The sequence below is a fragment of the Mus caroli genome, chromosome 8 (genome assembly GCF_900094665.2).
Source record: "Mus caroli chromosome 8, CAROLI_EIJ_v1.1, whole genome shotgun sequence".
In the NCBI taxonomy this organism is placed as follows: Eukaryota; Metazoa; Chordata; class Mammalia; order Rodentia; family Muridae; genus Mus; species Mus caroli.
Window position 1 is genome coordinate 40,073,081 of NC_034577.1, and position 16,519 is coordinate 40,089,599.

Below are 16,519 nucleotides of genomic sequence, written 5' to 3' on the forward strand. Positions count from 1 at the left end.
CTCTCTCTCTCTCTCTCTCTCTCTCTCTCTCTCACACACACACACACACACACACACACACACACACACACACGGAGTTGGTTCCTGTGGTTCCTGGACCCTGTGCCTATTGGATGACTGTCTGGTCCCCAGTGTTATCCTTGACTTAATGTCCTAAGACTCAGGTAGTCAGCAGGTTTCTGCTTACTGTAATCTACTCTCTGCCCAACATCTCCCAGTATGCACCTGTTACTTCCTTGCATTCTTAGTATTTAACAGTCTGTTATCTCCAGTTTAGACAGCAGAAGAAGCCCTTGTTAAAAAAACCAAAACAAATCCAGGGATGATAGCATCTGTGATCTCAGCATATAGGAGGCTGAGGCAGGAGAGTCACCTTGAGTTTCAGGTTAGGCTGGGCTACATATTATGTTTCAGGTTAGTACTAGAGACAAGACTACCCTCTCTCAAAAATGAAAAAAAAAAGGGGGTGGTGGGCGCGGAGGGGTGATGATGTTGGCTAAGAAAGAAGAGGATAGCTTTTTTCTAAGCAGAACTTGAGGGCAAAAACCCTCCGAGTCATAAGTCTTCCTTTAGTTAGCCTTTCCAGGGCTTCTGCAGCCTGGCTCCAGTGTGCTCCCTTGTATTTCCTTGCCCATTGCAAAGCCCCGTGAATGGGAACCGAGGACGTGCAACCATAAGGCTAAAGGATCTCTGCACCCTAAGACTCTGAGCTGTCCAGGGACCTGAGTTGCTGGCGAGTATCCTGGAAGAGGGCTAGACCTCCATGCACGTGTTGATCATTTCCTCAGCCTCCTCCCTCAGTGCTGTTGCCCAGAAGTACTTTTTTCCAGTGTGACTCTCTCCCTGTTCAGTGTCTCTCATACACTGGAACCTTGGGTTCTCTGACTCAGCTAGGATGCACCAGCAACCAAACTAATGGCTGAAAATTTGAAATACACCTATACCAGTTAAAAAATGGTTGTGGTCTCAAATGTCCTAACCGCTAATTCCGATACTAGAATCTTTTTCACTGGTCAGTTGATATTTTGATTAGCATCCCTGCCTCTGACCGGTATGTGTCTTAGTGTGTGTGTATATACATTTCTTCCTCTTAGGAGCACTTCAACCATATGGTAAGCTCCAGGTAAGAGGGAGACCTAGTTATTGTCATTTCCATATTTTCAGAAATGTTCCTGGGCCCTGGACTGGTCCAAAGATGACTGACATTAGGTATTGTCCTTGACTTGTGTCCCCAAACCCATTCGGTGGGCAGAGTCTGTTTATTCTCGTGTACTTGCTGAATATCACCAGTGGGCACCTGTTCCTGGCTTGGATTCTCAGTACCACCAACCAAGTCTAGAGTCTGTCACCTCCGCATAGACGGTGGCTCGTAGTTAAGATGCCGTGGTGTGGGTGCTGAGAGGAAGGGATAATGGCTTTTCTGGAAGTGTAGCTCTGACCAGATCCTTCCTGAGTAGAAACAGTCAGGGTCTTCCACTGTCGGGCCCCAGGTTCAAGCTTGTCTGTTAGAGGCGTCCGTCCCTCCTTGTATAGCATGGCCTCCAGCATTTCATACAATGCCTTACCCTTAGTTGGCCCTTCATGGTGTCTATGTGACTGGCTGAAGCTGGGAGACATTAAGGCAACATCCCCTGACAATAAAATATAGCGTCTACTCTGCTAGGCTAGATCTTAGCAGTTAGGATCAAGAGGTTGAAAATCTTCAGACCAAAACATGTGCCTCCTGGAGGTGAGCCTTGGGTTTGGAGTGGTTCAGTGTGGATGAGACACAGCTGGTTCTGGGTTTCTCAGGATGTGGGAGGGGTGATTCGTGTCGAATTCTAGCTAATCTTATGTAACTGTACTAGAGTCAACTTACCTGGTATTCCTACTTTAAAGGTGTGTCTTGTTTCTGTGCCAGGAGTTCACCGGTCAAAAAGGTCTTTGTTCCTTCCGTCACACAGTTACCCACATTGTACCTCAGACGAGCTGTGAGGCATCCTAGCATGTAGAGCCAACAGGACCTTATGTGTCACCAGTCTAGCGAGGCACCCCATAAAGGACAGATCCCAAATCCAGAGCCCTCCAAAGCCCTGGCTTAGCCTCTGAGGACAGTGACAGTCTGATGTTGTTTCTTGGCATGACTTGGAGATGGATTGGGGGTTGCAGAGTGTACGGAAAGTGAACATACTTGCCCGCTGGAGGTAGGGACTAAGGCAGGACTCCTGGCCGAGGACACATTTCCCCATACGTGGCCAGCCTCTGAGGCAACTCTGGCAGAAACAGATGAGCCTCACCAGGCAGGTGCCAGAGAGGCCGCTGAAGGCTGTTTATAGAGACTAGGGGTGCTTTTTGATAGTGGTTACATTCACCGTTGGTTGGTTGTTGGGGTGGGGGGATGATGGACAGTGCAGCTAGACCACAAGTTAGGATTCACAATGTAACTATTAGAACTGTGAGAGATATCTTCTTCTGTCTTTAAATCTGTATTTGTTTCCTTCATTGGCCACAAACACACTTTGGATTCTGTAGGTATTGTTTATGAATGAAAGCATGAACATAGAACAGGTGCGTTTATTCGTCACCAGTTGGGGTGTGTTAGAGGTGTAGCGAACCAGAGCGTGATCCCCTTCTCTGCTGTTAGCACGGCAGTAGATCTCTCTACTTTTTAAAAGGTGAGCCAGTTTGTCCAGGGAAGGGGGGGGGTGGCGGGAATACAAACTAAAACTGCTCTGAAAATAGGTTCTGATCCACATCAGATAATGCAGCTGACTTCAGGCGAGTTAGTAAAAGCCAGAGTGTGTTTTGGTTTTGTTCTGCAGATTTTTTTTCAATGTGGAAGCCTTAGTCAGGTCCTTTATTTTCTCTCTGGTTCACGGCCATGTCTCCCGAGGCGTGGGCTGACTTGGGACATCGTGGGTACGCAGTGACTCTTTGCCAACCGAGTACATGGACTTGTATCTTGGATGGAAATTAGATGTTGTGCTGGACTGGCTGCTCCGAGTCACCGTTTACCTTGGCACCCTTTGCTTAGATCTTTGGGCTGTTGGCAGGATACATGACATACACGGGTTAGGCTCGCTGCCGTCTCACAAATGGCTTCCTAATGTATAGAGTCAGATCTGTTGGCACCTTGGAGTATCTCCTGATTGACAGGATGTGTGGGATTTGCTTTAAAATCCATTAAAAAAAAAAGAGAAAGAGAGCATGATAAAATAATATTAGTAAAATGCTAGCTGCAACTGAAGCCGACAGAAGGGTCAAGGGTATCTGGTAATTTTATTGTACTTTGTAGACTATTGAATAGATCTGGGGACCTTTGTGGCAAGAATTTAAACTAAATATAATGGAAGTATAAAGATCCCCAAACTAACGTAGCTTGGTTATTTCAAGTAGATAACAAACCAACTTGGCATTTATTTTTGTTGTTGTTGTTGTTGTTGTTGTTTTTCCGGTCCTTTATAAAAGTAGGTCATTGTTCTGTAACCTTCCGTAACTAAGATTTGTTTTGTTTTTAGCTTCCCTAAGCGAGTCACCTCTTCTTATGGTTACCTGAACAGGACGTAATTTTAGCTAGTGTCCCGTGGTGTCACAGATACCTCTCCTTTGCCACCTCAGACAATGAGCAGACTCTTGCTTCACCTGCCCTCTTTCTCCCTGTTGATTTCTTTGACCTCACTGCCTTCTGTGGAGGTACAGGGGCCCGTGTTCTTTAAAGGTTCTTCTCCATTCTGAAGAGCCCTACAACTTACAAAAATTTTAAAAGAGTCCATTTGTTTCTGCTTTCTAAGTTACCTGTTGAGGTCTGGCAGGACTAAAGGGTGACTTCTCTAACCTTGTGTGTGTGTGTGGTATTCAGCCTGAGACTCACACTGTGTAAGGCTAAGCCATTTCTCTAGTTGACAGTTACTCTGAAGCCTTTTTCTATTTTAAGAGGTGTAAGTAACCCTATCCAACCTGTGCCCTCTTGAGCCTTCTTATCCAGGTCACTGCTATTTGATAGCTGCGACCTCTGAGTCACTGGGCCCAGTGGGCTCCTTGAGGACAAGGCCAGAGTCTGTTCTCTCTTCCGTACTGACCTAGGCTCCCTGCAAGGACATGGCTGACTCTTTAAGTATTATGGAGTGAAGATGAGCCTTCAGTAGCTATTCTATAACCTGCTGACAGGAATAATGTGCTAGGAGAGAGACCCTGCCTCCTGCAAGGCTCCTGCCCACTTCCCTTGCTCCCCAAATGATCTGGTTTTCACAGGGATTTTCCCCCACCCCCGGCCCCGTCTTTGACTGTTTAGATTTGGCCCAGTTCCACTTTGGCCTCTGCACAGCCCTCTGGGGGCCTCCAGTGCACACACAGAATTTCTCTCTCCTCCATATGCTTGCAGCAGCATGGCTCTACCACTTTCCTGCTAGAGGCCATCATCCCCAGGTGTCTTGGGATACTGGGTTAGCTCCCCCAGGTGTGTGCCTTCATTGTCCCCCTGAACTTGTGGAAGGTGGAGAGAGCATTGCTAGGGGCTTCATCCTCCTGGCAATGACCTTCTGTTTGCAGAGGCCCAATGAAAAGTTTTATTTCCCTCCAGTGTACAGAGTACTGTTTGGTTTGCAGCGAGGTCCTCTCTGAAAGAACACGTATGTGGAAGTTGCTCCCAGGGCTGCTGAGGCCGGCACCAGGACAGGCAGTGAAGGCTTAACTGGGTTTTCTGGGAGAGGTTTACAGCCCATCTGTCATTCCTTAATAAGGGCAGGTTACCACCCTAAATCCCCTGGGTAGCAGGTGGAAAATACATAAATACAAAAGAACATTAACCAACTTGAATCCGGTTATAGCTTGTTTATTGAAAATATAGTTAGTGGTTGGTATGGTAGATTTTGTTATGCATTTACCGCAATTAAAAAGCCGAGGGTTTGGGGGAGCCCAATGTAAAGCATAATAAAATAAAAATAAACCCAGGCCTGCTACCATAGGGCTGATGGGTTTTATGATTTATTTTTATTCTTGATTTTTTTTTTTTTTTTTTTNGTTTTNTTTTGAGANAAGGTTTCCCTGTATAGTCCTGGCTGTCCTGGAACTCACTNTGTAGACCAGGCTGGCCTCGAACTCAGAAATCCGCCTGCCTCTGCCTCCCAAGTGCTGGGATTAAAGGCATGCGCCACCACCGCCCGGCTTATTTTTATTCTTAAGTTGTGTGGTATGGAAGTGTCTGTGTGTATGTATGTGTAGGTGAGTGTCTGTCTGTATCTCTGTTTAAGTGTGTGCAGGTGACTGCCGATGTCCACAGGTGGCAGAGGTGTGTGTCTGTGTATGTGTCTGTGTGTCTGTGTGAGTATGTGGAGGTGACTTGATATCTACAGAGGTCAGAAGCCTTGGCTCCGCCTGGTGCTGGAGTTACAGGCAGTTGTGAGCTGTCCTACGTAGGTGCTGTGAACAGAACTCAGATTTTCTGTAGAACTGGCCTGTTCTTAGCCACAGATCCCTGTCTCCAGCCCAGAATTGGTGGCTTTCAATGGTTTCCTCCTGTGCCTTTCCTTGGGTTTTGAGGTGTGGGTGGAGTCCTGTTGATTTGGTCTGATGATAGGCTGACCCCACCATCTTCTTGTCTTGGAGGGGCCAGCTTGGCTTTGCTTTTCCACTGTTCTCGCTCCCTTTGCACCTCTGAGGTCCACACAGGCAGAAGCCTGGCTCATGCTTGTGCGGCCCATCTGGACACAGCCAGTACCTGGGATGGACACAGCCAGTACCTGGGATGGACACAGCCAGTACCTGGGATGGACACAGCCAGTACCTGGGATGGTCACAGCCAGTACCTGGGATGGACACAGCCAGTACCTGGAATTGACACAGCCAGTACCTGGAATGGACATAGCCAGTACCTGGGATGGACACAGCCAGTACCTGGAATGGAAGGAACCTTTTGCATTTAAGTCCAGTATTCTTTCCATGCTTCTCTTCTGTGCAATTTCCACAGTCATTGCTCTGAAATAGGGGCTTCAGACAGAGCACCTGAGGAGACCTTAAGAATGGGGCCCCCTCTCAAACACAGAAACCCTGTTTCCTCCTCCCTGCAGGCCCTCAGTGAAGGCCTTCCTGCCTAGCTGGGTTCTAGCCCTAGCTGTGGTAACTTTCTTTATTAAGCTGTTCTTCCTTCTCATGGTGAGGCGTCTCACCTCTGGCTTCCTTTGTAAGATGGAGGGTCTGTTCTTGTGGGTTATTTTAGTGGCAAGGGGAATCTTACTCCCTTCTTACCTGCTACAGTAGCACGCAGCACCTGTGTTGCCCAACACCTTGGTGTCATCCTCTGGTGTCACGTCAGGTGTCGTCAGATGAATCCCGCCCTATCAGATGCTTCGTTAGGCAGAGGTAGGTCAGGCACCCACCCCATCCACTGAAGCGCCCCTTTCCGTCCACGCCCACTTCCTTCTATAGCCTGTCTCAGTAAGCGCCCCTGCTTTGTTGTGAACTCTATCCAGAAATGGAGCAGTGTTAAATCAACTAATAGTTTAATACCTCACTAGCCTGCGTTTATATAAGGGCTCCATTTAAAAAGTCACTTAATGGGTTTTGTTATGATATTCTTATGTATATAATATCTCCTTATCACTCCTGTTAATCCCCTTCTTCTTCCCACCTANCACCCCCCTCTCCCCACTTGCCTACCTTTTCCTGACCCAGTGAGTTCCATTAGTATTTGCACGAATGTGTGTTTGTTTACAGGCGTGTGAGCACCTTAGCAGCAGTCACACCACTGAAGAAACCTCTCTCCCCGCCGTGTCTGACGTTATTCATATACACAGTAAATAAATATTTGAGGACAAATGGAGTAATCTTGCTTCCCTCAGGGCTGTTGTTTGAATAGGAAGTTTCTTAAATATATCTGACTCAGGTTTAACCTTGGTGTCCTCTATGGAGGCCTTTCACTTGGCCTTAGGAATCTCCAAACTCACAGATCCCCTTTGTAGCTGTGTGGAAAGGAAGGGGCGGAGAGCTCTCTGCTGGGTTGACTTTGTGACTGTCCTGTGCTCTGGGGAATGTTGAGCAGGTCCTATAGGCAGCTTCCTTTACCCCTCAGAGGACCACCCACCCAGCTCTCTCAGTCTGGGGAACTTTGTCCTCATCTGAGTCCTCTGCTGTGCCAGCTCCAGGCCTAGGAGCCCACTGTGTTTCTCTGGTTTGCAGGATTCAATTTTGAAATAGAAAAGTCACCTAGTGTGTCACAGTGGGGCCCTCCCTTCTTCTTTCTTTTGCTCATGGAACCTGGGCCCCTGTGTGCAGCCTTAAACTGATGAGGTGTGATCCCATCCCTAAATACCCAGGCCTGCGTCTGTTAGTGTTGACAAACTCCCCAGGAAGTGAAAGCCTTGGAGAAATACAAGGCATCGTGGGGACCGGGCATGGGGACACCTTTAGATACAAAATCATGCTCTAGCTTCTCAGCCACTCCACGTCACCTGACCATGGAGTTTACTCTCTGCCCCCAGCTCCATGGCCTTGAGACTCTGCAGGTGGGAGCCAGGATACAGAGGACCGCTGAAATGTGAGGGCACCCTGGATAGCTCTTTCCTCTCTGACCCACCCTGGTGTAAATGTGGAGCTTAATAAAACAATAGTGGGAATCCCAGCGGGCCCCTCCCTCCTCAGTAAACACTGAGGACCTCTGTTGGCCTGGGCACTGTGTTAAGCACCAGAGTAGGAGGAGACAGAAGGAGCTACATAGGTACCTTAAGGAGTGCCACAGACCTAGTGTCTAGCAGGAGGCACAAAGGCTACAAAGCAAGTGTCCTTAAGGTCAGCTGGAGGCCGAGCAGCTTGTCAGTAAGGAGATCTATAAGAATTCCTTAGAGAGTGGCCTCTGGCCTGTTTGGTAGGCTTTGCACATCATAAAGTAGGTCTCAAGAGATGCAGGGAGGGAGGGAGGTGCAGAGCCATGGACTAGAGGGGAAGATTTTCTTTAGGAAAGGCTGGGAGGGAGGAAGTGTAAGGGGCAGGTCCATCTGCCTAGGTAGGGAACGGAGGCAGCATTGTAGTGTGAAGCCTGTTCCTGGAGCTGTTCTGGGTCAGAGATGCAACAGGGGATCCTCTCTGGGAAGCGTGGCTACCTCAAAACCTTTGATCTTGCCCATGGAGGAAGGCTTTAGGGACCTGGAAAGTTAGGGCAATAGCTAGATCACAGATCACCCTTGTCTCAAACCCTGCGTTGGATTATTGCTGTTCCTGCCAGTCATTCTCCCAGGCCCCAGAACCCAGCTCTCCAATGCCTTGTCTGTTGTTGCCAGTTATTTACCGAATCTCTGCCTTTGGTAGATTGTTTGGGATTTTCTTTTTCTGGTAAAGCACATCTAAATGTGAAGGTTACCATTTGAACTGTCTTGAAGCATACACTTGCCCAATGGTGCTGAGTGAGTTGTGTAAGCATCGCTACTGTCCAGCCCCACAGTTTTCATCACCCCAAACAAAACCCTTGCAGCTGTTGGGCAATGCCTCCCATGCCTTCCTCCCCTGCCCCCAGCCCCTGGTAACCTCTGCTCTAATTTCTGTCCGTGAATTTGCTGATTCCGGCAAACCTCATATAGATAAGATTGTGCCCTTCCCTTTGTCTTGTTTCACTTAGCTTGGTGTTTTCTACGTTCATTCATATCACCTATGTTGTTACGTGTGCAACTGTGTAGTCTAGGACCTGACATGCTGTAAGGACTCACCTGACGCTAACTCTTAAGAACATTAGAACTATGGCATGGGGAAATGGCTCAGTGCATAAGAGTGCTGGCTGCTCTTCCAGAGGATCTAGGTTTGGTTGCCAGTACCCACATGATGGCTTGCAACTGTCTGTGACTCCAGTTCTAGGGGTTATAACATCCTCTTATGGCCTCCAAAGGCTCCAGACATGCACATGATACACACACATATATGCATGCAGGCAAAACACTCAAACAGGTAAAACAAAAATAAGCAAATTTTAAAAGAAATCATGTTCTGGCAGGTGGTGTTGGTGCACACCATTAATCCCAGGCCTCAGGAGGCAAAGGCAAGCAGATCTCTGAGTTCAAGACCAACTTGGTCTCTAGGACTAATTCCAGGACAGCTAGAGCTACATAGAGAAACACTGTCTCAAAAAGCTAAAGCAAAGAAACAAAAATTCATGACTTGGGGCTGAAGAGATAGATGGCTCAGTGGTTAAGAGCACTGACTACTCATCCTGAGTTCAGTTCCCTGCAACCACATGGTGGCTCACAACCATCTGTAATGGGATTGGATGCCCTCTTCTGATGTGTCTGAAAAGAGTTAGTGTACTCACATAAAATAAATAAATCTTAAAAAAAAAAAAAAAATCATGGGGCTGGAGAGATGGCTCAGTGGTTAAGAGCACTGACTGCTCTTCCAGAGGTCCTGGGTTCAATTCCCTGCAACCATGTGGTGTCCCACAACCATCTGATGCCCTCTTCTGGTGTGTCTGAAGAGAGCAGTGCTGTACCATATACATAAAGTAGATAAATCTTAAAAAAAAAAAAAAAAACTTAAAAAGAAATCATAACTCAACTGGTTTCCCTGAATATCATCCTTCTCTTATCCACTTTAACTTTGTTGGTTTGTTCCTGGTTTATTTATTGACAGTGTTAGACCTAAGTGAGGAATTGCCTCTTCTTATCTTGTCTCTGTCCCTCCTTTTGAGGACCAGCTTAGACTTTTACCGTGAAGCTCCTCTTAAGGTCCTTGTCACTGTGTCTTGTATTGCTCCTTTGCTATGCCCTTTCTTATGTTTGTGTTTCAAGTCCCAAGACCAGGGCTACGTTTTTCTTAGTTGTCCTTCCTCTAGGTGGGAAAGAATTCTTGTATATCACTAGACGGACAGGCTTTCTCCAGTCCCTTACTCAGTTTTCATATTACAAGTCTCACCAATGTTGTACTGTGTACTCTCGGCCACTTTGAGCATCATCAGGTAGGGCAAGCACCTGGTCCTGGAACACCTCTCCTGAACCCACTCTCGGGTCCCTATAAAAGAACTGACGAACTTTTTATAATACAAAGAGGAATAGGTAGGTAATTACTTCTTCGTGTTGGATCTTCCAAGGCAAATTGCTGAATATTGTTCTAAGAAAAACACTTTAAAAAGCCATCAAGGATATAAATATGGGTCCATAATTAAATGTGTCTCTTTAATGGTGGGGGATGTTGCCTTTAGTGATAGATGCATGTTTTCAAAAATGATCCAACTTAAATAAGTTAAATGAAAGAGAAAAACATCAAGATACTTCACAGAAAACTGTAGAGCCTGAAAAGGTGGTCTAGAAGATGCCTCCGAGCCAAGCATAGTGGTATATTTCTTAGGTCCCAGAACTCTGCTAGGGAGACTAGGCAGGAGAATTGAGGCCAGCCTGGGCTATGTAGCAAGATCTTCAATAGATTGGTTGGTGGGTGGATAGATAGGCAAGCCTAAGCAATATTCCTTAAGTAATCTAGTTTGTCATTTGGCTTATCTGTATATGAGTTTAATGAATATGGAGATCATTATGAACAGATATTTGAACCAATGCCACATGTGTCCCTAAATTTCAGGTTGGTGTACTAAGTTTGGGATATTCTGTTGTGGGTGTTGCATGTATGAGAACTGTGATCTATAACCACTGTTAACTCTTACTGGATAAAAATAGTAGCGCATTATATTTGACTCTAAATGTGTTGTGTGTTCAGTTCTTCCTCTGAGGGAAGTACAGACATACTCAACTTGACTCCAGTATTTCACAAAATAAATCAAGTTTTTAAAAAGACATCTCCACTTTGTGTTGTAGTTACACCCTGGTTCCTCCTCCCAGCCCCATGTCCCAGAAATAAGACTCAGACTCAAAATATATTTACAGATACCTTAGCCATATAGCTAGGCTCTACCCTGACTAGATCATAACTAAAATAACCCAATTATTTTAATCTACTCTTTGCCCCATGGCTGGTTGGTTACCATGCATCCAGGTCTCTCTCCCACGTCTGGCTCTGTCCCCAGATTTTTTCTCCTCCCAGATATCTCACCTCTGTTTCTTGCCTAAGCCATAGGCCATAGGCATTTTGATTGATGGGTCATGTATCCGTACAGTGGACAAGATACTTATGGACATTAACTTGGTAATCCACAGGATCAGGCACCTTAATGAAAATGAAAACCCCATTGGGCAAAGGTATTGTTAAAGTTGGTTGACCGGAAAAGCCCCAAAGTGGTGGGTGGCAGTAGTGGATTCTCTGTGGAGAGACGTGTATCTTTGTGCAGAGGATCCCAGAATCACCTAAGTTGTCCCCTGGGTTAATGAGATGGACCACAGGTATGGGAGAGTCCCGTGGCATGGAGTGTGGTCAGCAGCCCCTGCCTCCTCTCACCCTGGCAACTCCCATCTGTTTGATAGTCAGTACTTCCTACTCTCTAGGGGACAGCCCCAGTGTTCTTTGGTTCCTAGGCTATGGCTTAAACAAATCTAGCTTTAGGTAGCTTGCCAGCCCGGGTTAGGGAGCATGGCTCCAGTGACTCTGGAGTGGCAGACTGAAAGAGCAGCAAATGGCCTAGCTGCCCCTCTCTTGTTCCTCCTGGGGCCTGAGCTCTGCTCAGCTAGTACAGGACAAAAGGGGCACTTTCAGCCTTGTAAATAGCTTCTTGTGTCAGGGGAGGAGGTGGGGCAGGGAAAGGCAGCACCGTGCCAGCTTGGCTTGCTGCATTAAGGAAAGATGTCAGGACTTCTCAATTTGCTGCTGTCGGGCAAGCGTGCAATTCGTGTGGGTTTGTTTGAGGTCTGCATTCCTAGTGGAACATTCCATCAAACTGCTGTGACTCGGCTTAATGGAAGCTCGAGGAACGTCAGAAGGAGGAAAGCATCTAGATCGCAAGGAGAGACTAAAATGCTACTGTGAGTAAAAGAATATTACTTTGCAGAACTTGAGTCACGTGCGTGCGCCCATCTTCCGGTGTCCTTAGGGAGAACAGTGCCCTTGCGGCTCATCTCTGGCTTTGAGCTACTTTTTTGTTTTAATAATGCAAGCACAGTAGTAAGAGGTGAACCTTTGGGTACAGCCAACACTGAATCCGTATGTGCAGAGGCCAGGGAGACAGGGTCAGTGGTAGCATTTCTGTAGGATGTTGAGAGTGCAAATGGATTTCCGGTTTGGGTCTCCTGTCACCAAGCAGTATCACTGGTGGAAGAAAGGGGGCTTGCTGTTCGTGTGCAGCTATCAGTGTCTATGTGCTCAGCAAGCAGGTCGGGAGCGCCAAGAGGATGAGTGTTTCATGTAAATGGGGTTGGGGGTCAGGTCAGTGTCTTGCTCTGACAGATATCTCTGAGCTTTTCTGGTTCTGGCTCTGGTTTTCCTCGTGGTCATTTTCCTATTGTGATGTTCCAGTGAGATGCAGGATGTGAAAACTCCATGAAGCACCAAGTAAGCCTAGTTAAATGATGATTCCATGCAAGCTTGGGCAGAGGGTCCCAGCATCCCTGGGTTTTGACAGTCACGCTATCGAGAGTTTGCTTCAGTCTCCCTTGTTTGCTGCTTCTGCGCATGCCCCGTGCGTGTCCAGCAGCACCCCCTGTTCTTGTTCTTCACTGAGCTTGGGGCACTCTCCTTTACTGCTGTCACTTTCCTTATTGTCCTGTGGTTTCTGACTCTAGTGTTGGAGGATTTCAGACAGGCCAGCTGAGAAAACACTTTTTAAAAATGTCTGCATTTGTATTTTTGTATGCTGCATGTACGTGGGTACCCACAGGCCAAAGGAAGGTGAAATCTCCTGGAGCTGGAGATACAGGTGGTCCTGAGCTGGGACCTGAACTTCTGTCCTCTAGAAGAGCAGCAAGTGCTGAGCCATCTCTCCAGCCCCCTAGACACATTCTGTAAGCAGGGGAAGAAGGGTGTCCAGCAGTGGCTGTAGCAGAAGGAGCAGCTGGCTGCCAGCAAGCTTCTATGTCCCACACTGAGACACATGTCTTCCTAAGACTTTAAGTCAACTGAATCCCATTATTAGCAGATAACAGTGTAATATATGTGCCTGAGCTACAAGCTCTGCTAGATGTAGATATGGAAATTTGTTTTTGGAAAAAAAAAATCCCAGAAAATTTCCAACAGAACACCATTGACTGAAGAACACGTGTGTCTCTTCATTTTAACAATTTACTAGCAAGGTCTCAAATCCTTTCAGGACTTGATCTTAAGTGTGGTCTCTGTCTTCACACAGAGCACATTTCACAGGGCTGTTTACAGCGTATCATTTCGTTTGACTGTAAGCCCATCTCTATTTTTTAAATCTCTGATCACCCTTTCCTTAACAGCATTCAAGTAGAACTAAATGATGATGTCTTCTCTTCTTCATGCATACGTTCTGGTGTAAGTCTTACCAATTCACACAGTACAGTTGCTCTACAGTTTGGTACCTGGTTTCTAGCATGGATTAAATGGCTATCGCTTGTCCTTATCACCCATTAGATGTAAGGACTTAGCTGGATTTAAATGCTTAGCATTACAGATCAGCATCTAATAACATGTTCTTGCATGTATGTTATGAGTATATGATTATCAGACGGTTTTAAAAACATTTTTCTTCCTACCCTTATTAAACTTTCTTTGCATAATGCACTCTATATCTTATCTGCCACTGCTTAAAATAGGTAAGTTGACCCCCTGTGTGTGACTGTTTGTTTAGGTGGTTTGATGGCCTCACCCAAGGATGTAAATCTGCTGTAGTCAATTCCTATAAATCCACACAATCTAGATGCTGTGGAAATGACTCCCCAGACACCGAGGGAAGAAGGGGCCATGGTGTGTTTGCAAGGGTGGGCAGCGCCCCTTCAGGCTCAGAATGATGAAGGACAGCGAAGACAAGTGGAACAGAATGATTGCAGGCCAAGGCAAATTTGCATGTTAGATCTTGAAGATGGTACGCATGCCAAGTTGTAATACTATTTGCGAAGTCTCAGTGGCCGGTGCCAATAGGACTTGGGCCTGATTTTATTTGCTTATCCTTGAAAGTCTCAGTGTCGGTTTCTGTTTCTCAGAAGGGTCGTTCTTGATGCTTAGTAGGCTTGCTCGTGTCATTTCATTCCTCATGAGGTGGCTAACCCATTGAAAAGATGGCTTGATCATTAGCACAGTGCTTGGTACACCCTGGGCACTCAGATATGCATGATGATAGGAAGAGGTTGGTGCCTATGAATACACCTAGAACAAATAACGCTCTGAGTGTATTTTGGTGGTTTTCTTTCCAAGTTGTCTCGTGGCGGCTAGATATCCCACCTGATATATCCTATCCTTCATTTCAGTGGTTAAAAAAAAACAAAAACCTCTCCATTGTCTGTTCTTATTGGGAAGCTGAGCAAAATGAAAACAGTGTCTGTTTGAAGAACTGCCCCTGGCAGCCACACTCTGGTCCCTGCCCATGGGTGGAGCGGTGGGGTGACTCTACTCTCAGCTGCTCATTGGCCCATCCTCCACCCTCTGTTCTCCTAAGAAGTCAAGTATGGATTGTGTCTGCTAGTTACCTTTAGCCCAGTGGGCAGCAGTGTAGGACTCGGCATGTGACAAATGCCCTGAAAGACCTTGGCAGGCCTGGTAAGCACCCGCTGAGCTGCCCTGGCCCCCACCCCACCCCCCAGCCTCACTGCCCTTTTCTGATTTTGCTGCGGTGTGTCACCTAGCAGTCAGCTGTCGGATGGCACAGATGGTGAGTGCTTTTGTAGGCATGAGCACTTTCTTTCTAGAATTAAGATCTGAAGAGACTTGCTTATCTGTTCTTTATCTGTTAGCGTTGTTAACTTTGTGATTCTGTGTATGTGTGTGCACCCACACGTGCACGCATGTGTGTATGCTTACTTTTCATTTGAGCCGTGGTGCAAGCTTGAACAAGTTGAGTGAATCTATCCTTATGTTGGTTCCTGTCATATTGTTTGTGATGAAAAGCAGCTTGCTATTCTGATACTCTGTGGGGGAAAATTATATAATAGTAAGAATTTGGACTAAAAGGATGATTTCTATATTTCAAAAAAATACTTTCAGTCTTGTGAGCTAGCTTTCAAAGGAATGTATGCTGTCTGAGCTTGGAGTAGCAGAGCGAGCACTTGTTGCGTTGCTGTGGAAGTTAGCGCAGTCTCTGGGCTTTTTCCTGTTTCTTCCTTTGCTGTGAGCCAGCCTAGAGGGCAGTTATTCATCAATAAGCTTGTAAATTAGAACTGATCTTACTCTCTCTCTAGTGCACGCTTAATTATTCTAGACTAGTCTCTATATAAATTGCTTATAAGATGCAATTTAGGGCTTTGATATAAATTAGTATTTACCTAATTTTCTTCTGTGTATCTTGCTTTCTCATTTTGGATCTGTAAACTAGAGGTAAGCATTTTTATTATCATGGGAACCTAGTATTCTGAGCTCAGTACTAGTCAGAGAGCTGTGGCAGGGGACATGATCACAATGTGTAGCATTTATTGAACAATTTCATGTGTGTGGTGCCATCCTTGGCTGTTGATGGGAATCCTTTTGTAGTACTGAAAGCTCACTAGCATGGCTACTGTTTTCATCTCCATGTTGAGAGACACAGACCAATGTTCAGCAGGGCAGAGTAAGCTATTCACACTGCCAGTAAGGCATAAAGGCAGACCCTTGTTCCAGAGTGTGGTCTTCAATGCTGCCTTCTTACAAATGCAGTTCCATAACATCTCTCTACATTTCTGGCATTCATTTTAAATTCTCATTGAATGCACACCAATTTATTTATTTTTTCATTTTATTTATAATATCTTTGGGAATATAAAAGAAGGTAATCTAATTAGAACAGTCAATCGTGGGATCTCCTGACACGTATAGCCAGCCACTCCTGTCGGGAAACTGAGAGACATGTTGAAATTTAGGCTGGTCTGTTTTACCAGTTGGGAAACTTGTTCTGGAGCCTTGGCAGATGCAGCACCTGATGGCCCTTGGGTGGTTTGGGCTTGTCCGTGCTTCTGCACTCGCATTATCCCTGTTAGCCTTGATAATGACGGTGAGTGTGTTTGATTAGGTGGGAGAGGACAAAGGTGTAATTTCTTTTTCTGAACATATGAGTATCTTATGGCAAGAAGTCTTTGAGTAAAATCCTCTTAATGTGGTTAATAAAACCTTTTTTTTTACATCATATAATGTAGAAATGGAACAAAACTAGAAGATTAAAATGTTACCAGAAAAAGAAAGGTTTTATTTTTTCTGAGGGGGAAAGACCTGGACCACTTGACTGGGGGCTAGTGTCTTGATTGGCCAGCAAGCCAGAGTACTAGTGAGTGGCCTGCATGAATGAACACAGCCCCTTTCTCTTCTAACAGAATTCTGCATAGAGAATCACCAACCCAGAACCATGGAAGTCCATGAATTGTTCCGGTATTTTCGAATGCCAGAGCTGATTGACATTCGGCAGTACGTGCGCACCCTTCCAACCAACACCCTCATGGGGTTCGGGGCTTTTGCAGCGCTCACCACCTTCTGGTATGCCACCAGGCCTAAGGCCCTGAAGCCACCATGTGACCTCTCCATGCAGTCAGTGGAAATAGCGGTAAGTGCC

General features: G+C 46.1%; 1 protein-coding gene across 4 annotated transcripts in view; it reads left to right on the top strand.

Annotated features, from left to right (window-relative positions):
• Nucleotides 1-16,519, top strand: part of Acsl1 (acyl-CoA synthetase long chain family member 1) — a 63,929-nt gene that overhangs the window by 5,064 nt on the left and 42,346 nt on the right. For 3 of the 4 annotated variants that reach the window (XM_029480966.1, XM_021169316.2, XM_021169314.2), the window contains exon 2: nt 16,284-16,510. In XM_029480966.1, coding sequence (XP_029336826.1) covers nt 16,316-16,510 — 195 coding nt within the window. In that variant the 5' untranslated portion in view covers nt 16,284-16,315. Of the gene's footprint in view, nt 1-14,554; nt 14,657-16,283; nt 16,511-16,519 lie in introns of those variants that run through there. The other variant, XM_021169315.2, reaches the window with a different exon arrangement.